The 23626-nt window shown below is 35.9% G+C and overlaps 1 protein-coding gene across 1 annotated transcript in view; it reads right to left on the bottom strand.

Annotated features, from left to right (window-relative positions):
• Nucleotides 1–282: 282 nt before the first annotated feature.
• The window catches only part of LOC131030103 (uncharacterized), a 38240-nt gene continuing 14896 nt past the window's right edge, over nt 283–23626 (bottom strand). Inside the window, exon 3 of the mRNA XM_057960790.2 lies at nt 283–745. Within this exon, the coding sequence (XP_057816773.1) occupies nt 656–745 (90 nt within the window). The 3' untranslated portion in view covers nt 283–655. The remainder of the gene's footprint in view (nt 746–23626) is intronic.

Genomic DNA, 23626 nt, shown 5'->3' with positions numbered 1-23626 from the left:
TTTTAAGCTTTGCCAACTTTCAGTGACCCAACACTTAAGCATTCCCCATTAAAGGCAGAGTACTATTCCAATTTGAATCTTGCTTGCTATGTCGAGTCATCAAGATATTTTTCCAGCTAGAAACTAAATCAATAATATAGTGCATTCAAAAGTTGCATGAGATAAAATGAAAATAAAAATTAGAGTTCAAATATAATCAAAAAATTATCGTCTACACATGTTTTGAGAATGCTATAGATAGCAGTAACTCTGATTTCACATTTGAATGGAGAAGAAAAAGAATTTCTAAAAGTCCAATAGTAAAGATTTCTTCAATTTCACCAGATGAATGCATGAAATTATTTTTTAACAGTAAACGTTTATCAATACCAGGCAATATCACAATTGTGAGTTGTGCTATGTCCAGACTAACAAAATCCATTGAGTCCCAACACTATGAAATTAGTTATATGCTTTTAAAACAATCAAACTATCATTCTAATTGTGCTTCTCCTTATTAACAAGAAAGTTCCAGCAAATATGCCAACGTGGTATATCTTTACAAGGAGAAATCTACTTTGACAACTCCGCAAATAATGCAACTTTGCCAAAAAGAATTTTTATTCACCAGTTTCAGCATTGGCATATATGTTGACAATGACATAAAACTTCAACGCTACTTGTTCTTGTTCTTTTGTTCCCATTCTCTCATTTCTTCTAGAGAAGGAGGACGTGGGCCCTCAGGTGGATATACCACATAAGAGTGCTGTTTCAATTAAGAAAATGAAGGACGTGCTATCATCAGTATTAAGACATTAAAAACTAGCTGACCTAAAATGGTATCAAGGAACTAGATGGTATGCGGTATATTTCTCATACAAAATTGGAAATACTTAACATTCTTTATCAATTGAAAAGAAACGCATTTCAAGAGCTATATTGATTGCCACATAATATGATTTCATGCTGTAAATTTTCCACATCCAAACAATGACAAACAAAACAGGATGATAGCAACTAAAACATCCTATTCATACTAAGAAAGATTGATCGCCACTGTATGAATAATAAGTTTCATCACAAAGGTCAAGGCTTATATTTCTCATTCATTATATTTTTACATAATAAGTTCAAAGCTAGGCCAACTTTAAAATCAATAAGCAATACTAGATATATGAACCAAAAAATTAACAAATATTGCTTAAAACCTATAAATTTGTGATGTGACGAAAATAGTTCATAAAACTTTAAGCATTCCATCTCCTGCTTTTATCCTTAATATGCCAATCACAATATGAGAGTTGTGAGTAAGAGGAGGGTTTGCAAGTATGGAAACAAGATATCAGAAACAACACTCCCGGTCAATGATTTATTATGGCTTCCGATTCACGGCTATCAACACCAGCTAAGGGCTACAAGCATGCTTATAAAACACAAACACGTCAAATGGATGTGCATAAATTTTTGGTGGCAGTGCTCATAATTCACTTCGTATTCCTGGAATATTGAAATTCGATGAATACTTTCGATCCGCCTCCCCCGGGCGGGCCCCCAGCCGATTAAACTTGCAACTTCATATTATAAAGAATTGCTTCTCAAGTGATTATTAGAATCTTCTATATCTTCACATTCTACCACTCTCCATTTTACAAAATAACTTCATGTTACAGTTCTTTCAATTTGCACATCAATGCATTTCTTCACTACTTCCATCTAAGAAAATAGGCAAACTAATTGCATAGGTTCTTGTTCCTATCACCACAGGAAAAGTTTTATGTTTTCAGTAGTTGTGCGGTTCAAAGATGTAAGTATCTTAATCGGCTATAAATCTTTTGGCCGAAAATTTTAAAAAAAATCTGTAATTGGGAAAAATCAGGGAAAAATCGGCAATAAATCGGCAAAATTATCGAACATTTGAAAATATATAATTTCTTAAAATATTTGAAAAAAACACATATATACATTAAATTTATAGAACATAATAATATATTAACATAATTAATAACATTAACATTAAATTATAATATTAACATAATTTATAACATTAAATTTTTTAACATAAAAAAACACACATAATAACATATTAAATTTTTAATTTATAATATTAAATATATAATTTCTTAAAAATTGCATATACATCAAAATTTTCTAAAAAACAAGCATATTAAATTTAACACGCGATATTCAATATTAAATATTATTCCGATTTATAGCCTATATTCATAACTATTTCGATTTAACATGTGATAGCATATATTCATAACTATTTCAATTTAACACGCGATATTTTAATATTAACTATTAAATTGCGTTGGCTGTCAAGGAGTCGTGCAGATAAATGGCATCGGGCATCAGGGAGCTCAGTCGCATGGAATGAAGTTGAGTTAAAACCTTTTCGCTTTTTAGGGTTCGTTTGGAATGAAGCTCAGTCGCATGGAATGAAGACGTGCCTAATTTAACACATGATATTCTGCATTTTAATCGCGATTTTTGCACGATTTTTCCCACCCTAAAAACACGATTTTTAAGGGAAAATCGTTGGCGATATTTTTGCCAATTAAATCGGCTGGGCATTTCACTCCCAATAAATTGCGATATGAACGATTTATAGCCGATTTTTTCATCTATGGTGCGGTTCTTGTTCCTTCCAACATCAACAAAAGTTGTATATGGTTGTTATAACTAAAAATCCTCCCATTATTCAAAATTTTCCAAAGGTTTTCTCTAAAATGATAACCGCTTGTGTATTCCAGTTTTCTACTTGCATCTACCATTCAAATTTATCATTAATATCTAGTCAAATGATGATCACACCTGCATGTAAATGAAACATCCCTTTTTGAATACAGCTGCATCATAAACTTCCTCAATATACAACTTCAAGTTTAGTAAAATCCTAACACAATTTCATAGAATATGCATTTAACTATCATTCAGAGTCATTGGCCATGTCCTAAACTCGTTCTTTTTCACCAAAACCATGCCGCTTTGCTCAACCTTACCCTTTCTGAAGATATATTCAATTACTCGAAGTAAATCATCCAAAAGCAATTACTGTAACTGCAAATTCTGGCATCATCCAGTCCTATTAAAAATCGCAAATTGATTCGTTGAAAACCCTTTCAACACTTGACCAACAGATCAAAAAGCCCGGTTGGGGAGAACTCATTTGATGTCAGGCCTTTAGGCATTCATTGAGTGCATATGGAACAAACTTGTCCAGTTTTAGGGCTTCAGTACTGAATGGGTTATGTTGTTTGTTTTTGCATTAGTCTGTTATGTCAAGGGTCTTTAGATAAATAGTGTAAGAAGGTGATGTTGTTGGAATAGAGACAAACAATAGTAGTAGTTTATGGTTTTAAAAAAGTACATAGATAAGACAAATGAAATTAAAATAGAGGTAGGCTGGTTAGTTTAAAATGAACATAATAGCTCACCCTAATTCGTTATGGTGAATAAAAATTCCTAACTAATCTCCTTTGTTTCTTTCTTAGGCTGTGTAGCATAGCTCTTTATTGAGTTATAAACTTATAAAGTGTTTCTTTCTCGAGCTCTAGAAAGGACCCTAACTTCAATCAAGAAATTTTGACATCAACCAATCTCTGAATCAATCAATCAATGGCATGAACAATCCCTAATGCAATCAATCAACAACTTGAAGTTGGTTAAGAGCATGATTTAATTGATCAACAATCCTAAGTATAAATCAATCAAACCCTAACTAAATCAATAAATAGAAGTTCAAGTTTGTTGAGCCCTAGGTGAATCGATCAACTAACGTACATGTTTACAATAGGAATCTTCATTCTCATTTTGTTTGATGTTAACTGATTATTTGCCCTAAATTCAATTGCTATTGTATAATATAGTGAAAGAATACTCTTGTAAATAAATTGTATTATTGGATTTGTTTTTTTTTGGGGAAAAATCAGATATACCCTACAAAGGGAACATTACAGTTGTAATGTCCCCAAATTTGGGTACACCTAATTTTTGCCCAAAGTAACAATTCCACAAAATAATTTGTTTACAAATAATATTAACAATTAGATCATATAATAACTATCGAACTTTTAAAGTAAATAAGAAATTAAGTTAAATAACATCACATACTTGGATCTAATCTATAGCTTCATTTCCACTAATCAACCGTAGTATGGGTTGGAGAGGAAAGCACAATAGAGTGCTCAGAACATTTGCGGCAACTAAGCCCAAGGATGTGATATTCATATAACACCCCTTGGCCCACAAGTGGCAGGAACTCTTGCCCATCCAACATGGGATGGCCTACTTAGATGGGGAAACCATCTCTGCCCTCCCAATCGTGTCTCCTTACTAACCCATACATGATTGCTTCTATCCTTTAGCTTCACTTCCAGAAACCAACCATCATAGGGATTGGAGAGGAAAGCACGATAGGGTGCCCAAAACATTCGCCACAACTAAGCCCAAGGGTGTGATATATTACCCCTTGGCCCACAAGTGCCAAGAACTCTTGTCCATCCAACATGGGGTGGCCTACTTAGATGGGGAACCCGTCTCTGCCCTCCCAATCGTTTTTCCTTACTAACCCCTACATGACTATTTGTAGGAAAATAAATAGATAGATTAGCAATTCTCATTATTAACTATATCAAAAATACATATGAGATTCTATGTTAAACAATATCATCATATTGCATACCACAACACATGTTAGATCACAAGACTACTGATATCAAACCTGAACTCATTCGATCTCAGAATTCTGGTCTTAGTCAGATCAGGTTGCTTATTCTTATTTCTTTCTTGTTTTTTAGAACAGAACTGTCTTATATGTCAGAACAGAACTTATTCCAATTCATTTCATAAATTGATGATCTTACTATTTCCAGGCTGATGATTATAAATCAGATTTCTGCCTTTTTATTTTGTTATTTCCTGATTTCCAGATCTCAGATTCATCTTGCCGATCGATGCCTTTCTTCCCAAAAGAGGTTAGTCTTATATAGTCTTCAAGAGGGGGTGAAAGGTCACAATCTCCAAAGGAGGTGTCTCCTCCACATAATTGCTGCCCCTTCAACCACTGTAGTTAATTACCAGATAATTTTATTTAAGTCCAAATAGAGTGCCGACCAGATTGGGTGACCTTAGCATATTTTATTATTTTTTCTTTTATTATGGTCAGCCTCTTGTTAATTTCCCAATCTTAGTCATCCTTCTTTGGCTATTAATAATCCTGGTCGGCCCCTTTATTAATCACCTAGCCTGGATTGCAATTTGTATTTGTAAAGGCTGCAATCTATTTCAATGGACTGTGCTTTGGCAGGAGTATGACACCAGGTTGGCCCTTTACCTTGGAAACCATTATCATGACTATTTATAGAGGCTGCAATCTGAGTTAGGGACATGACAACAGTGGTATTAGAGCATTAATCCTGCCAGCCTGCAAGACAAACCTACTTTAAACTGCCATTCAATTAAGGTTAACTATTCAACCCTGTTCTTAAGTAATCAAAAATGAAATCGAGTAGGCCAACATTGCACTTCTATATGTGTGCCTTTTACATGTCTACTTCGTGTCTAATGTGTTTACAGCATGCTTACTCCATGTGTGTTTTATATGCATACTGCTGTGACCTTTTCACACATCACCCCATTGCAAATGGGGACCCCTTGCTTTTTGGTCCTCTTGGTCTTTTGGTTTTGGTTCTTTGGGTCTTTTCGCAGCAATCCCTTTGATCCCCCCAGTTTGCAAGCGTTTTTGATGAAGTTTTATCAAGTCTGCAACTATTTTGAGCAAATTTGATTAAGTCTGGAACCTGTTGTGTCTATTTTAGGGTTTTGCCCTTCAAACTTAGGTTTCAGGTCTTTTCCTTAGGGTTTTGGGAAATCTGAACATTGCAATGAAGTCAGGACCCTTCAAGAAAACTACCAATGAAATTTGGATGAATTTTGAGCACTTTCTATTTTTGTTAAGTGTCACCTTGTCCCAATTTCCCTGATTTGGTGTTTGGAAGTACTTACTATTAGTATTTTTAGTAAGTCTATTTTTGGCGGGTTCATCTTAGGCAGTTGGCAGGACACTGAAGGCAGAGCATTCTTGAAAATCCAAGTCCAAATCTGGAAAGTTGAAAAAGCAAATGGATGGTCAGAAAAAGTAGCTAAGTATAAAGTTCTTTCCTGAAGTGGAAAAGCATGAAAAATCATTCTAAGGCAAAGAAATCTACTTCATTCCAATAATGGCATCCAAATCTGGAAAATGATCAACAAATGGCTAAGTCACGAAGGAAATTGAAATTCCTTCACTCCAAGAATGGGTTTGGGCACTAAATCAAGGAAGAGGAGGAAAGCTCAAGAAATCCAAAAAGCCCTCCATCACATAGCGCTCTAACTTGGAAGTGGGTGCCAAATTGGGGTCATGGAGGAAAAGCAAGAAATATCCAAATTCCTCCACAAGGTCAAAGTAGCGCCCAAGCAAGGGGTCAAGGCGCCAAATCAGGGTGATGGAGGAACTCAAATCCAAGCACGTTTTCCTACATAGCATGAAATTTGCACCCAAGATGAGTGTACAGCGCTAGAATGGGGTAAGGGAGGATTTCCTCCCTCCAAAGGAAATTCCTGCACCATGTCATTTCAGCGCCAAGGACAAGATGAGAAAGTGGATTCCATGCCATGGCGGATTTTTTCCTCCTCAACGAAATTCCTTCCTTAAGGCCAAAATGCGCCCAAGTATGCAGAATTCTAGGAAAGTAAAAAAATTGGCTCTAAGTGTTGAAAATTCCTTCCTTTAGGACAAAATTCTTGGAAATGGTAAAAAATGGTCTAAGGCATAAAGAATTTCCTTCCTCAAGGGCAAAGTAGAATCAAGGTCAAGGTTGGACGCTAAAATGAGGTTAGAGAGGAATTTTCCTCCACATCGAAAATTCCTTCACCATGGAGAAAATGTGCTCTAGGAAAGGAATGGACGCCAAAGTGACATCAAGGAAGAAAAGTCTAATTTTCCAGAATTTCTCCACTCCCTAGCAAATTCGCTCCAAGACAAGTAGTAAATGCATAAACATGGTCAAGAAGGAAAATGTCAATTCCAAAGAAATCCTTCACCACCTTCAAACAGCACCCAAGGACAAAACAGAACGTGGAATTCAAGGCTGAGGAAAATTTCAAAATTTCAAAAAATTCCTTCCTCGGGGAAGAAATGTGCCCAAGGTGAAGAATTTCAAGGCATAAGGAAAATTGGCTAAGAGAGGATTTTCTCTCTCCAAGAATTTCGGACAGGATAAAATTTCCCAGACATGGAAGAAATGGTCAATTGATGGAAAATCTCCTTCAAAACAAGATGTGAACTAGAACGCAAAAAAATTCTTCAAGACAAAAAATCTCTCTACAAAGATTTTCTCTCTCCTAGAATTCCAGAAGTACAAGAATCCTTCAAAAATGGAAAAGATTGTTAAAATTCTTCCAAAAAGATTGTTAAAATTCTTCCAAGGAAGGAAAATCTTCCAAAATGCCTTTTGTTGGCTCGAAATGGAAAGATTCTTGTAAAGGATGAGTTGGCAACATGCAAAGAGAATATTTTGTATTAATGAAGCGCAACCCAGAAAATTATAAAAGTTCCTATGATGGCGGGGTCCATTTGCATGGTGAGAATCTTTTCACTGCATGGCAGCATAGTGGCGCATTCATTGTTGGGAATGTTTGACCAAGTGGCAACAGATTCAACGCATGGCAGTCGTCATACTTAATGAGGTAAAGGGGCATCTTTTGCATGTGGCCGATTTTGGAGGTGATGGTGCATTTATTGCACAATGGGCAGTTTTTAGCATGATGGAGCATTTATTACATATTGGGCGAATTTGAAAGAAGTGGTGCATTTAATGCACAATGGACACCACTCTTGGCAAAAAGGAATTTATTGATAGTGGACATGATGGGTCATTAATGTTTATTCCCACCTTGTCGCATCATGTGTGTGGAATCTTTTGGTCAAACCCTAATTAGGGTTTGCATGTTGGATCTTAGCCGTTGATTGGTTTGTAATCTAGGTCGTCCATTTTCAAGTTGGAGGCCTATATAAGGGGGTCACCCCTTCATTTGTAAAGGGAGGGAGATTTGTATGAAATTGTTGCGCTAAGTTATTGAGATAATAACAATGATATATTGTTCTCTGATGGTGTTCACTTAAGTTATTTTTCAAAACTTGCATGGTTTCACCTTCCTCACTTGAGTTGAAATTTATTTTCAAGCATTTAGATGAACAAGGTTGATTGCAGTGTTTTAACGTGAAGATCGCTTGCTCATACCTTTTGTTGATAGATGATTTTTATCAATAGTGCAAGGTTGGACTGAGCTATTTTATGTGTGCGTTTAATCTAAATCGTGGGATGAACATTGTTCTCTGATGTTGTTCATCAATGGTTTAAAATCCTTCGAGCACAACATTTGAAGATTGCACCCGCTTCATTTAGTTGTCTTCTAGTGGCCAAGTGAAGTGTGTTTGATCTCATCCGAAGCATTGCTATCTATTAAGTTCCTAGATTTAGCTTAGTCTTCCTAACCCTTTCCCCTTTAATTTCAGTCCTTTCTAGTTCAGTTCATTTGAAGTAGAAGCATCATAGAATTTCTATATCCGATGATGAAGTTCCAGCCACATCAAAGAAGTGAAAGAATGATCCAAACATAAGTCCCCTTGGATTACCAGCAACATCCACCAAACGAATCTATATCCACAGTAAAGTCGCTAGGACGCAGCTGGAACCTTAGAGTCAACGTATGATCTTCCTGCAATCCTAGCATACATCTGATTTTGATCAAGAGAGGATAAAGTGACCATTGGAAAACTTTATTTTGTGTTGGTGTGGTCACAAAACGCATGTCAACACATACCTTTCTAATGTATGCCTTGTGTTTGCTTCATATCTAATGTGTTTTATATGTGTGCCTTCCACATGTATGCCTTGTGTCTTTGTATGCTTCGTATCTTACATGCATCTATGTGCTCGCTTCATGACTGATGTGTTTTCAGCATGTTTACTCCATGAGTACCTTTCTCAATGTAAGCTTTGTATCTTGCATATATGTGTTGTGACGTTTTCACACATCGCCCCATTGCAAATGGGGACCCATGTTTTTTGCTCGTTTTTCGCTCGCTTTTGCTTTCGTTTTTTAGGGTTTTGTTAGTCAGTTGGTCGTCTGGATTTAGGGTCAACCACCAGGGTTTTTATTTTTGTCTTTTCAGGCCAAAATCCAGTCGGTTTTGGGAGCTTTTTGAATTTCCTTTTCTAGAATGCAAATTTTGAATGAAATGAATTCGCCAGAATGGTCTAATTTTCAATTGGAATGTTGATGCAGAGCTTAAATTTGTCTAAGTGTTGAAGATGAAATGTGAATTTTTGTCCAATTGAATATTTTTGACCAAATTTTGACTTTTTTGAATTTTGATCCTAGGCATTTCAAATAATTTGTTTTCGCCTTGTGAAGTGATAAAATGTGTAAAATCATGTTATTTTGGCCTGTAGGAGCAAAATCGCTCCTGTCCCTCAGTGAAGGACCGGAGCTTAAAATCAAATATTGCTTTGTCCTTGCAAGATTTTAACGTCTTGACGATGTGAAAAGGTCCAAAGAGGTACATTTTATCAAATGAATATAACTTGAAGTGCTGTCGGGGAGATCACATGGATAAGCAAGTCCGGCTTGAGTGAGGTCCTGATCCTGAAATTTGGCTAAGTCTGGAATGTCCTGACCCTGAAATTTGACTAAGTCTGGAAACTGAAAAAACCTCCAAAAACTAGATTTTGCAATATAACTCCTGGAGGTCTGAAACCACTCTCAAACATCCTGAAAGTATATATGGAATATAACTTAAAGTATAAGAAAGAAACTTATACTTAAATGTTATATTCCATTAAAATTATCCTGATAAAGAGTGCGAAAAGTCAAATTTCGCTCGTGTCCTTCTCCAAGGGTCCAGAGCGAAAAGCGCTCCTGTCCCTCTCCAAGGGACCAAGGCGAATCGCTCGTGTCCCTCACCAAGGGACCAGAGCGAAAATGCTTAGTTGAGCCATTCCTGACCTTGTTTGGACGAATCGAGACATCAAAGGCATGGTGAAGGACGAAATGAGCATGATAGAGCATCCAGACTTGATCAAAAACAACGAAATGATGAAGTTTTTGCCTAGAGGGTCAAATTCGCTCCTGTCCCTCACTGAAGGACCAGAGCGAAATTCTTCATAAGGTACGATCTGGGCAAAGATCAAGCAAATTTTATGTTCGAAGGCAAGAAAGGAGGTCAATCGAACCCGTTGAAGACAAATTGAAGATTATCAAACGTCAACAAAGGACCAAAATGCTTAAGTTCGCTCCTGTCCCTCAGGAAGGGACCAGAGCGATTTTTGTTGTAGATGATTTTCTCGCCAAATTTCAACCGATCTCAAGGCATGAATGAATGAAAGGAGGCATTGCGAATCCGTTGAATATAATTTTCGAAGGTGATGAAGTGAAATGAGGCCCACAAGAGCAAAATCGCTCCTGTCCCTCTCCAAGGGACCAGGGCGAGGTACCTTGTAGCTCTCGTCCCTCTCCCAGGGACCAGAGCGATTTCCTTCATTAGACAGAATCCAGGCAAATGTCAAGACAAGTGTACGTTCAAAAGCAAGGAAGAACATGAGATGGACGCATTGAATACAAAATGAAGATTTTTTTGGACGTCCACAAAGGTCCTAAATGTCTAGTTCGCTCCTGTCCCTCAGGAAGGGACCAGAGCGATTTTTGATATAATTGATTTTCTTGCAAAGTTACAAACAATGTCAAGGCATGAACGAATGGAGTGAAGAAAGACGAATCCGTTGAATATAGACTTGGAACCTGACAAAGTGAGATAAAGGCTACAAAAGGAGGATCGCTCCTGTCCCTCTCCAAGGGACCAGGGCGATACAATGGTGATGTTACTTCCTATGCAAGTTCAAGGTCGATCCAAGTCAAGACAAGGTGGCGAGGGACATTTCAAGGCGTCTTTAGCAAGCACAAACATTAAAAGGTCGTCACAATGATGAAATTCGCATCCTAGGACATAGATTGCTCCTGTCCCTCTCCAAGGGACCAAGGCGATGTTAGATGCATTGGTCATTTTGTGCAAGATTTACGTAAGAACAAGATTTCATAAGGTAATGCAAGGTCTAAGGCATCGTTTGAAGATAACATACAAGAGTTTTGAACGTCCAAACATTGCTAATCAAGGTAAAAAGCTCACATCGCTCCTGTCCTTTGGACAAGGACCAGGGCGATCCTATCAAGAGCACTCATATTCCTTCAAGATCAAAGCAAGGTGAGGTTAAGCGAGGCAAGGGATGACGTTTGGAGGACATCACAATGAAGATCGAAGATAAAAGGATGCATATTGAACGTGGAAATTTGAAGATCGCTCCTGTCCTTTGGACAAGGACCAGGGCGATGAACATCCAAAGACACTCATGAACGCATGCAAGGCAATCAAATTCGAAGAGCTCATCATGATGATTAATGTTGAACGTGGAGATGAAGGAGTTGAACGTGAAAAATGCAAAAATCAAGACAAAATCATGGATCGCTCCTGTCCCTCTCCAAGGGACCAGGGCGATGAGGTACGTCCCTCTCATTTTCATAGTTTTGGCACCAAATAAGCAATTCAAATTTTCCTTAAATGCTAAGTTCGATAAAAAATTGAAAATCCTATTTAATTTGGCATTTAATGTGGCGTTGATCTTTTATTAATTATTTTGCCTTTATTCAAAATCGAAATTTGCAAATTAAAAACGTAAGGCATTAATAATTAATTAATTAATTAATAAAAATCGAATTTGAAGCGCTACAAAGGGAGGTCGGCCTTGCTAAATCATTTAAAAATCATTTAAAAAATTGTTTTATATCCTCAAGTCGGCCTAAGGGATAAATGCAATCCAAGCGCTATATATGGGGAGTGGAAGATTTCATTTTCACATCATCATTTTATCCTTCTACATGCGAATTAAGGAAGACAAGGGAGAAGTGCGATTTGGAGTTTACTAATAAAGGTGGTGCGATATCTTGGAGACTTCGTTGGAGCGAATTTGTCAAGGATTGAAGACCACGTCAAAGGTGCGAGACTAGGAGGATTTGTTAAGGCGAACTTGAAGATCCATTTGAGCGAATTGTCAAAGAGGCAAGACTTGAAGATCACGTTGAAATCCAAAGGTGGTGAAATTGATCTTTTGAGGAGATAACATTGAAGACTATTTATACCTCAATTTCGCCTAGGCGATTTTATTCATTTTGCATTTTAGAGTTAAGCTCTCAAGTAAGGTATGGCAAGATCTCTTGTTTTAATTTCAAATTTTGATTGTCATTGCCTTAATTTTGAATTTTGAAATTTTGTTTTTCCTTAGCTCAATCGTTTTTTAGGAAATGATTAATAAAGGACTTATCATTAAGTTTCCTAAAAAATTGCTCTCTAATTTATGTTATGTATTGCAAAATCATGGTACTAATTTTGAAATGTTGTGTAGGCATCAAATGGAGGTCTCTTCAAGGAAAATCAAGTCGGATCCAGGACGGTCTTCGCCAGGACGGTCTTCGCCGGGATGGTCTTAGCCAGGACATGGGCGACCTCTTTCAATCCAGCGTTCCAAGGCGAGGTACATCATCTTCCTGCACATCAAGGACGCAAGGAGTTAGAACAAGGGCTCGTTGAAGAAGCAAAATAGTTCCAGATGAATTAATTAAAGCAAGCTTCTCAACAACATCAAGTTGAATATCTACCAAGTTCCAAGTGTCAAATGAGGTGGCGTCCTAGTCATCATTTCTCCAATCAGTGAAGTCCATCTCAGCATGTCCAGATTCAATGTACTTAACTCATGGAAGGTGGCACAAACTCCGATGTACCTACCCTGGCTATCCATTGGTCGATTTTTCTAAAAGGGACATGTGTCCAAGCAATACAATTTTATCATTGGTCAAACATTAAATGTTATGTAATGGTTGTAACAAACCCTAATTAGGGTTTTCATTGTAAAATCTTGGCCATTGATCTTGAATTGATCTAAGCCATCAAATTGTATTGTGGGCACTATATAAGCCCAAACATTTCATTTGTAAAAAAAAATTAGAGTTAGAGAGATTAGATGATTAGAGAGAGTTGTAAATAGTTGAAGGCATTTAGTAGGTAGAGAGTATTTAGAAATTGATAGAATAGCAATTAGAGTAGAATAGGAGGACAAGGCAAGAAATTGTTGCCATTGATTGTAAACAAACTCCATTTTCATTGAAGTAATGGTGAAATATGTCGTTTTTCTTGCAATTTGCATGGTTTCTTGTTGAGTCTTCAATCTTAGATGGTAGATGATTAGATGAATGGAGGAAATGTGATTGATTGATGGTGGAATTCGTACATCCATACTACTAGCAGTTTGTTGATTGCAAACTTGCCTTGTGTAGTCGACTGGAATCGTTCAGCTTAAGCTCAATTTCAATTTGTCGCCTCTTCATTGATATGCATCAACTTGGATGGTATCTATGCCTGCGGTGATGATTTGAATATCATAAAGCTTCCCTAGAAGATCGCACTAGCCTTGTGTAGATGTTCCATTGATGTCAAAACAAGACCTAGTTAGAGTTTCATCAAAAATCAATCATTGCTCCTACATTCTTAGTATTAGGATTAGATCCTCTCTTCGCCCTTATCCTTTTTCCATTTTTTTAATCTAAGTTAGTAAGAGCCTGTGTCCAGCAAAGCAGATCGGAAGTTCAATGTAAGTCCCCTTGTGATTCCAGCAAATCACATCATACCACTGGAGCTTGTCCACACGTGGAGACCCCACTAAAAGAACCTTGGAGTCCATCTAACTGATCCTTTTTGCAGATCTTCAGCAGTTAGAGACTATTTTCTCAAGAGAGGATAAGATGCCTTTAGGTATTTTATTCTGTGTATGATTGTGTACAAAATACACGTCAACAATATGCTTCATATCATAAGTGCATTTATGTGTTTGCTTCACGACTGATGTGTTTTCAGCATGTTTACCCCATGAGTACCTTTCTCATGTATGTCTCATATCTTGCATGTATGCTTCATGTCTTATGTGTATTTATGTGTTTGCTTCATGTCTGATATGTTTTCAGCATGTTTACTCCATGTGTTTGTTATGATTACTTTATGCTTAAAAAATATAAAAATGTTCAATATAAGATGTCTTGATGAATATAGTAAGTTGCCTACTAATTGTCATTATATGTGAAAGGAAATATGTTGAGAATGCTTTCAAACAAATATAATAATCACTATTCACAATATATTCATGACAAAGAAAAGCAAGAGGACAGTAGTCATAAATCATGTAAGGAGCAGCCTATAATGACAGTACAATCCTCTAGGACACCCCCATAACAAGAGGACATGGATCCTTGTACAAACTTGAAGCCCCAAAAAAAAAATTATTGACAATTACCAAAAAGATGCCAACATGCATCATTATTACAAATACCGATATACTCTTCCATTTCTGAATCAAAAGCATGACCACAAGTTCCACCATCATCATACAACTCAACTTAGGGTAGCACAGACAAAATTGTTCTTGCGCACACAACCTTGTATACAAATCTTCAATGTTCATAACTGATGAAAGGCATCTTGAAACTCCTTGGCTTAAATAAGGAAAAACTGACCTTTCCATCTTACAGATCAATAGAAGAAAGAGATACTTAAATGTAAATGGTACAACCATAAACCTGAAGGTTGACTGCCAAGATATGACCCAAAATCTTAAATAATAAAGACAAATGCATCCATATACTGCCAATGAACCTATCAACTACAGCTGCTAAATGCTTATCAATGCTGATCAACATTTCTACTCAAGATAAGAAATTTCTATACAGTCAACCTACAACAACTGACAAATGTGTGTACAAAAGCAAAGAATAGATTGCATGAATATAACATAAAAATTGGATTGAATGCAATGCACGTGATTAGGTGATTACAATTGAACCATAAGAATGATTGTAACAATGTCATCTTTCGACAAGGGTATGGAATGTGGGAAGTAAACTGAAATACATGAGGATAGAAATTCTTGATGGGTATTGTATCATTATTGCTGATCTACATCCCATGGGTGACATGCAGATCTAAAAAAAAAAGCTAACCTTACATATAAAGAAATAGTTTTTGGAATTGTCTCTAATACATCAATGGGAATAGTCACAGGAAAAAGGACTTCTAGCAAGGGGCAAGATGTTTGGACAACAAGAAGTATGGTAGTGGAGGACATGCATACTAACTTATATTATGGCAAGTCACATGGTCTTTATTTTGGAATTAAAGTGTTTCTAAAAATGCATAGTATAGCATTCAACAAGCAGTCCCCGATTTCATTAGTAAATACAGGATTCCAGCATGCCTTCAAATTACTTGAGGTCAAGCTACCAGAAAATAATTGTTGTTTGTTGAGAGTATATGCAACTTCAAAGGCCTTGTTGGTCACATAGAGCTCTAGGCATATCCTTCAATGTGATTAAGACTTGGGCTACTTTCTAATTCAAGGCGAATCAAGTTTCTAATGTTCAGATGAAGGACTCTAGAACAGCAAGCTCTATTTGTAAAGGAATTTAAGTATGAGATGAGGAACATAGAGATTTTATCCTTTTGAGGCATGCAGGTGGACAAGAAAAGGGTTCAAGTCTTCTATTTTGTGCATTCTCTAAGGAGATTAATGAACACTAGTGATGGCATTATTAAACTAGCAAGTAACTCTAGCTACAGAAATAAAATATTATTTTGCAAAATCAGACAATTAAGCAATAGACTCACAAAGGGTTAAATACAAAATGTGGCTTGGGGTTGGCCAGCTTAAGGGTGTATATTCAATAGGAAATCAATAAGTCATGAAAGAACCCATAAGCACTTGTAACAAATTTTCAAACTTACTAACTACTTTACAAGTTTTCAACAATCCTCCTCCAAACCAACTTAACCTTTATTTTAATCAACTTCCCATTACAGCCTATAAGGTATCTTTCCTATTATAATAAGGTTTTGAGCACTACATTACAGGTCTAATCATCGAAAAGATGTGTATTCACCACATTACTCTAAATCAAGGATTTAATTTTCTCCATCAAAACAATTTGTGAATTTTGGGCTCAAGAACATATACCTATCTTAAGCTCACCTTACAACCTTGGGATATTAGGTTTGCTTGTGAGAATGTATCAACTATCAAGCAATGCATCAATCTTCTTACCCTTGCATTGTATCTTGATACAGAATAGTTTAGTGAGTTCTTTTCCATCCTAAGAACTTTCACCCACTATGCATGTACCCTTACATATCATAACACAAGCATTAATAGAAAACCACACAATTAAGGTCATAGATGTGTGTCACACTTCTAACACTCATCTTAATATGTAAAAATCTTAAAGCGATATCCATGACATTGTGCAAACTGTTAAGTTTTGATCAGATTTGAAAAATTCAAACTGCTTGTAGTATATGTCACCAATCTACTGTGTGACCTTAGAATTCACCCAATGTTATAAGCTACTGTAAGTAGATTCTGTGCTTATTAAATATTTCACGATCTGCTATATGAGTGTGCCACGATATGCAATATGTTTATATAGCACTATCTGCAATACACGATCTGCAATACCAGATATGATCTAAAGGTTGTATTTTATCTGCTAAAGTGTGATTTTGAAAAATGCACTACACTTATAGATTTCGGTGTATGCATCCCTCTCAATGTATGCTAGTTATATAAGTGGATGAAGGGTTACGTAGTGGAAAGATATGTCTTCCCATGTGCGAAGACACGTCTCTTCCCTACGTACCTCTTCACCACAGCACGTTAACTACCATCAATTTACCCGATCGGAAGGAGAGCAATTGTTAAGACTCGCTAATCAACCCGATAGCAAGAACGGTATGACCGTTGATTAAACTTAATCTTGTTTTATTTATTACTCATTAACATATATACTAACGGTTTAATTTATTAGTGTATATGTTAATATGCAAACAGATTAATACATCGGAATGAAATGGCACGACCGATGTTACAAAATTAACACAAACATAGGGCCAACCAAACCTGTTTCTTGCAAATACCATTAATGCTATTACAAGATGACCTTGTTCCTTCTTTCAGAATGATGAAAGCAAACTTGTCTTAAAATTTCAAACCTTGCAAATTTTCAATACCTTGGTTAAGTTGTTCAAATTGACAACTTGGATAATATCGCAGTAGTGCAGCAGTACAAAATTGTGTGATAGATTTTCATGAAAAAAAAGTTAGAAGTTGCGAAGACCAAGCCGCTTACTTTGAAGAGACAACTATTTAGAATTTGCTTGAGGACAAGCAATCTTGAGAAGGGCGGACTGTCATTGCCCTGCCCTTTATGATAGGTCACTTGATTGTGTCCCGTCATTCTTTGCACAGTTGTCAAGGAACGAAGGCACTAGTCATTGGCATTTCTTTGTTGGAGGATATGAGAGAGGTAATCCTATAGCCTCCTCCAAGGAGCTAATCACAAGTGATCAATTAAGACATTTTTTTCCTGGGAAGGTGTTTTCCATTCCTGCAAGTGTGCTTTCAATTCATGCAAGCATGCTTCGCTTTAGTATTTAGATTAGTTAGCATTCAACAAAACTCTTTTAGATTTAGTCTTTCTTCTATCCAGCCTTTGTTCCCAACCTAAGATTGCATTCATTAAAGTTGTACTTAGTCCAAGATTCTATGGCTCTGGTGAATACATTTTACCATGACATGGGCACAAGACTGTGCCTCTGATTTCCTGAATTTTTGGGACAGTGTCAAGATCTACAAACCAATTACAATTAAGTTAGGACCATAAAATAGAGGAGCAACAAAGCAATAGTTTGCCTTGCCTTGGCATTCCCTCAGTTCAGGTTCTTTTAGGCATGAGTCATTTAGATCCATGATTCGTAGTATATATTGTAAGCAGAGATTTCTTCTAAAACATTAAATCTAGCTGCATGCTTAGATGCATAATCAGCTACAGGTGCACAAAGAGCTCCAAAGAATAGATAAGAAGAAGAGAAAATTAGAACCTTCAAAAGGCTGGAAGATATGAAGGAAATGATCTAATGTGCTAAAAAGAACTATGGAAACCTCATTGCAGACATTCAAAGTAGAATTATTTTGAATTTCTAGGTAAAATTCCCGTTTTTTCAAGCAACATTTTGAGTTATCAAAACTGCTACAAAAAAAATGTATTCTATAGTGCTTGTTAAGACGAGAAACCATAATTGTAAAACTAAAAACCCATTTTGTGAGTAGATAGCTCTTTAAGTCTAGTTTCTGAAACATTTTGAACCATCTCATCTTGATACTAGATGAAAAAATTATGCCCAAAACAATGACTGTTGGTCTGAGCTAAAAATTGTTGAAAAATTGCAAACACAATCATTTCCTAGCAGATTTGAAGTATCAGATAAATGTTTGGGAAAAAACTGTTCACATTGAAGATAGCCCCTTGAATCTAGTTTCAACAAATCGTCTCATTTCAATATCATATGAGAGAGATATGACAATAATAAGAACCTATTGGTCATAATTCTCTTAACTCTGAAAAATAAGTATAATAGACTATTATTTTGTAGATTTAAAGGCTCAAATGTTAACCTAAAAAAATTTGTGAACATCAATAGCAGCCCCCTTGAATAGACTTTGATTTACTTTTTAAATGATCCTCATACAATGTCACATGAAAAAGTTATGATCAAAATATTGCTTGTCAGGATATCTCACAAGTAAAAAGAAATGTTGAAGTTTTTCTACAGCCATTATCTCACAATGAAGGCTTACTACTATTGTCATTGTAAACAAAATAACTAACAAAGCATATTCAAGTGTTCATAATGAGGAGGAAACTCATTTGAGCTTCGCCAGGCATTACAATAGTGTCTTGCAGTTGTTGCAAGATGGTTTCCATGGTCTACTTCAGGATTAAAAAGGGCAAATCAATAATATTTTTTAAAAACCAAGAGATTTAGAATTATTCATCCAAAATTTCATATAAATTATTGTTGATGTACATTTCCACCCTTAGGTTAATGATTAACAAGAAGATTGGCATAAGAAAGGCATTTTAAAGCTAATAATCCAATTACCTATTAAATTCTTTTTAATTTCCACAGTTGCTTTTATTATATTTTTAATTTATTGGAAGAAAACTAGAAGAAAATATTACTATCTTCCTCCTTATACAAGTTCACTTTATATTGCTGAACAAGTATAATTTTGTTTTGCAGATCGCAGATAAAGGAGTTTCCACAAAGTCAAAATTACATCTATAAAGGCAACTTATTATGTTTAGCATGATCTATAGTAGGCATTTGACAAGGGAACATGACCACTGTGGTAGCATTAGTACACAACATAGATTAGCTGAGTGATATGATAGTGTAGACACCTAAAATTGATCACTTGTGTTTGATCAATTTATCCCCATTGTTTATCTATTATATCTATTTCTATTTATTAAATAATTTGTTATTATTTAATTAATCATCTTTATTTCCTCCATTTTCTACCCTATTTTCTAAGGTAATTAATTTAAATAATTTACCTCTTCAACCCTACCTCTAAGACCTTCATTTATTTAATTAAATAAAACTCTATGTTTATTTATTTAAATCCCCATCCCCACTTTCCTTCAATTTTGAATTAAAATTAATTCAAAAATCCTATTTACCCTCATCCACTTGCATTCTCCTAACTATCCTAATCCTAATCCTCATCTCCACCCAATCCACTCCACTAATCATGTGCACACACTTAATTCTTGAATAAGTGAAGTCAGCTCCTCCCACCACATCAAGCACATGGGATTCTTACACAAGCACATGGGTTTGTCCCTTCAAGCGCCCTAAAAAGAATTTTTAAATCCTTTTATTCCTCTCCTTCATCTTCAACCATTGATCTTCATCAATCAATCTCAACCATTTATCCTTTTCATCCCATATCATATCTATCAACCCTTAGCCATTTTGATCATCTTGCTCTCTCTCCCCCTCTCACAAACTCTCTCACCCATTTTCCATTTGAGCATCGTTATGTTGCCAAAATTTTGAGTGAGCACACATCCAATCCTACATCAAAGGACAAATCGCTGCATCAAGAAGACCATATTGTACTACTTTGGTTTGCATTTTATGTTTGTTTTGGTTTTTTTTTGTGCAATCATGATGTTGTTTTGTTTTGTGATTTTGAGTGGTTTTACTAGTTATTTGCATTCCTTTGAGATCACTTTTCCCTACACACAAATAGGAACCATTATTTTTGCAAAGAGGGTTTCCAACTAGTTTAGATTAAAATAGTTTTTCTATTTTGCTTAAAGAAGGATTAGATTTTATAATTGTTTTTACAGTGTAGCATGGTGCTACTACAGCCAACAGTAAGTGCTACCACATCTAGCATAAGTACTACACAAACAAAACCGAATAAACAAAAAAGGGTTTTCTGGCAACCAAATCATTTCAAAAAAAAAAAACAAGGGAAAAAGGGGGGGAGAAAAAGAGGCCTGTTATAGATAAGTGTACCTCTCAATATTATTATTTTTAATTCCACACCAATGCAGGCTAGTGTGGAATGCTTATCTATTTATGTTAATTTCAATGCTATGACTTTGTATCTCATTTGTAGGGTCAACATGCCCTGAAAGAAGTTTATCTACATTGATAGTCACTCCGCTAAAAAGACCGCCTGCATCATGCCCTTATAGCACTTTGGATGGTCATACTTTGCGGATACCAATCATTGTCTACCACAACATTCATCTATTGATTTGTAAAGAACCTACATTAGTGCAAATCTATATTCACTTCTTGCATCCCTATAAATTTCATAATTCTCATACCCAATCATGTTTTGTTTGTTAAATCCACATACATTGTTTTTGAACTTTGTGATTCAGCACTCACATATGAAGATTTGTTGACCAGACACTTGTGTACCATCATATGTTACATCTCACTTCAAGAAAAGAAAAAAACAAAGTGCAACGGTGAGAATACTCGTGGCATCATTGAATGGGAATTTGTTTGAATACTAGGTTTCTAGTGGGAAAATTCCTTTCATAAATAGCGATTGCTGAAAACTTTCAATGTCAGGTTGGAGGATCCTACTTTTGAAGATCTCCTTTATCTCATCCAAGCGAGAAGGCTTTCTTTAACATTCCATAGTTCCATTTTTAAAATAAAATGTAGAATAGATAAGGATGACTTTACAACAACAGGGTTGAAACTATTTCTGCATCACTATGGGAGAATATTATAGCAGAATTAAGGGTATAGTTGTTCAGTATTGGACATGTTTTGTGATGATTCAATTTGCATTAGAATTGATCACTCTAACAAAGAGAAGAAGAATGAAACATTTAAGACAGGTCGACATATATTGCACTTGAAAAACACAGGTGACACCAGTATTCAACAACACTTCCTAGATTAATCAGCAGTTGCAGCAGCTAGTTACAACTTACCCATGTACTCTAGTGAGATGGAATGGTAACTATAGAGACAGGGTTGTATTTCTACATTTGCAACACTTTTTTTTTCTGCACCATAGGTCAACAGCAATGCTTCTGAAGCGTGCTAGCTGGTGGTCCATCTACTCCACATGACTAATAAGCTAATATAGAAAAAAATCATAAGGCTCAAAATGATGAAATTTTTAATGAGAATGTCTTCTTGTATATTAGAAAAATAATATTATTAAAAACAAATACAATACATTATATTGAAAACCAGAAATGGCAATCTAATGAAACATTAAGCTGAAAACTGTAAAAGGCAGTTTTGTGATGCAGGTATAACTAAACAATGAAGACATATTAAGGTCATAAATTTTTAGCACTAACATTTGAAGTGGATAAATTAAATCAAGAGGTACAACAACAAGAAAGTAAGATTTGTGTTGCTTCCTTAAAGGGAATAATTAAGATAGGGGGAGGGAAGATATAAACTGGAAGTTTATCTTCCTTAAAGGGAAGCCCATTGGTTGAATCCTTTTTTGAGAGAGTAGAATTTGTTGGTCAAGTCCTGTAAAGATCTCCCCTGATTTTTGTTTTGTTGATAGAAATAGATGGAAGTGCAGAAGTTTTTATGTTTCATGTTTTATTCAACATCATGGTTGTATATATTGATAAGAACATAGCATTGCAATGAGCTCATTATGGTGGAAACTCCCTGAACTCATTGCAATGCTATGTTCTTATCAATATATAGTATATACAACCATGATGTTGAATAAAAACATGAAACATAAAAACTTCTGCACTTCCATCTATTTCTATCAACAAAACAAAAATCAGGGGAGATCTTTACAGGACTTGACCAACAAACTCTACTCTCTCAAAAAAGCATTCAACCAATGGGCTTCCCTTTAAGGAAGATGAACTTCCAGTTTATATCTTCCGTCCCCCTATCTGTCAACATTGGAACTTCATGTCGATGGTGGTTGAGAAGCACATACAGACAGTAGGAGGGACTCAACCAATGAAGAAGGGAGGGTCCTAGAGGAAAATGGATGCATGCCAAAAAGAAGCATGACAAGGGTCTCCATTCAAACAATACTTATTTGGTTGAGACCTTGCAAAAGATGAGAGTTTATAGTAACATTGATAAACCAAGTGAGGTGTGGGGGCCAATAGACTTCCCTCCATCAACTGCCCAACTTGCACTTCTCTATATATGGGCTCAACCAGCTAGTCTCATAAGAGACTATGTTGAAGAGTGAATCAATCTAGGGCACGGGGCTCGTACTATCTCATCCTGGTAAAGTCCAAAGAGAAGGTGAGTCATTTATGTCATTGATTGACCTATTGATTGGAACAAAAATCAACAAATCTAATCTTTCTCATCAACCCAAAAGTCAAGATTTTCATTCTCAATACAAAGGCACATTGCTTTGCCATGCCTAAAGTTTGGAAATTGTTATCATTGATGTCAAAGGCATTTGAAGAGCAAGATTGGAGGTTAGATTGTCCCAACATTATGACACCATTTTCAGTACTCCGTTGGACAATATGGAGGGAATTTAAATATTAAATTGCACAGATATTTATGCATGGACTGACCCATGTCTGGAAGAATTAGAAGCAAAATAAAATAAAATTAATTATTGCTAAGGGCCAATCATTAGGCTTTGGAAGCTCCTCTTCATGTTTTAAATTTTTGCAAACTATGTCTTATTTGTTGTGGCTGACCCCCACTTGGTTTGGGCACCCACTTTGGGAGACAAATAAAATTAATTATGCTGCCCTTGGCCGACCTGTTTTGAAGAGGTGCATTGTTTGGATTAAGAGGTGCAAAATCAAGTATAAATAGATGGTCATTTGGGGTGCAATTTATCAAGCAATTCAACAAATATCTTTCTATTTTATAGCAGAGAAAAAGAGAAGATTTAAGTCAGAATCAAGAGCAGATCTAAATTAGAAGCAAGAGCAGACTTATATCAGATTTAAGGGCAAAACTGAAGGAATTAAATCAGACCTTAGAAACAGATCTAAGGAGCATATAGAAGCAGATTTTAAGGTGGATTATTGCAGACCTATGAGCAGAGATTTTTGAAGATCATAAGCAGATTTAAAGAAGCAATTATTGAGCAGATTTATGCAGGACGATTAG

Source organism: Cryptomeria japonica, chromosome 7 (assembly GCF_030272615.1).
Source record: "Cryptomeria japonica chromosome 7, Sugi_1.0, whole genome shotgun sequence".
NCBI classification, from domain to species: Eukaryota; Viridiplantae; Streptophyta; class Pinopsida; order Cupressales; family Cupressaceae; genus Cryptomeria; species Cryptomeria japonica.
The sequence above is the reverse complement of the archived record's forward strand: the minus strand, read 5'-3'. Positions and strand labels throughout refer to the sequence as shown.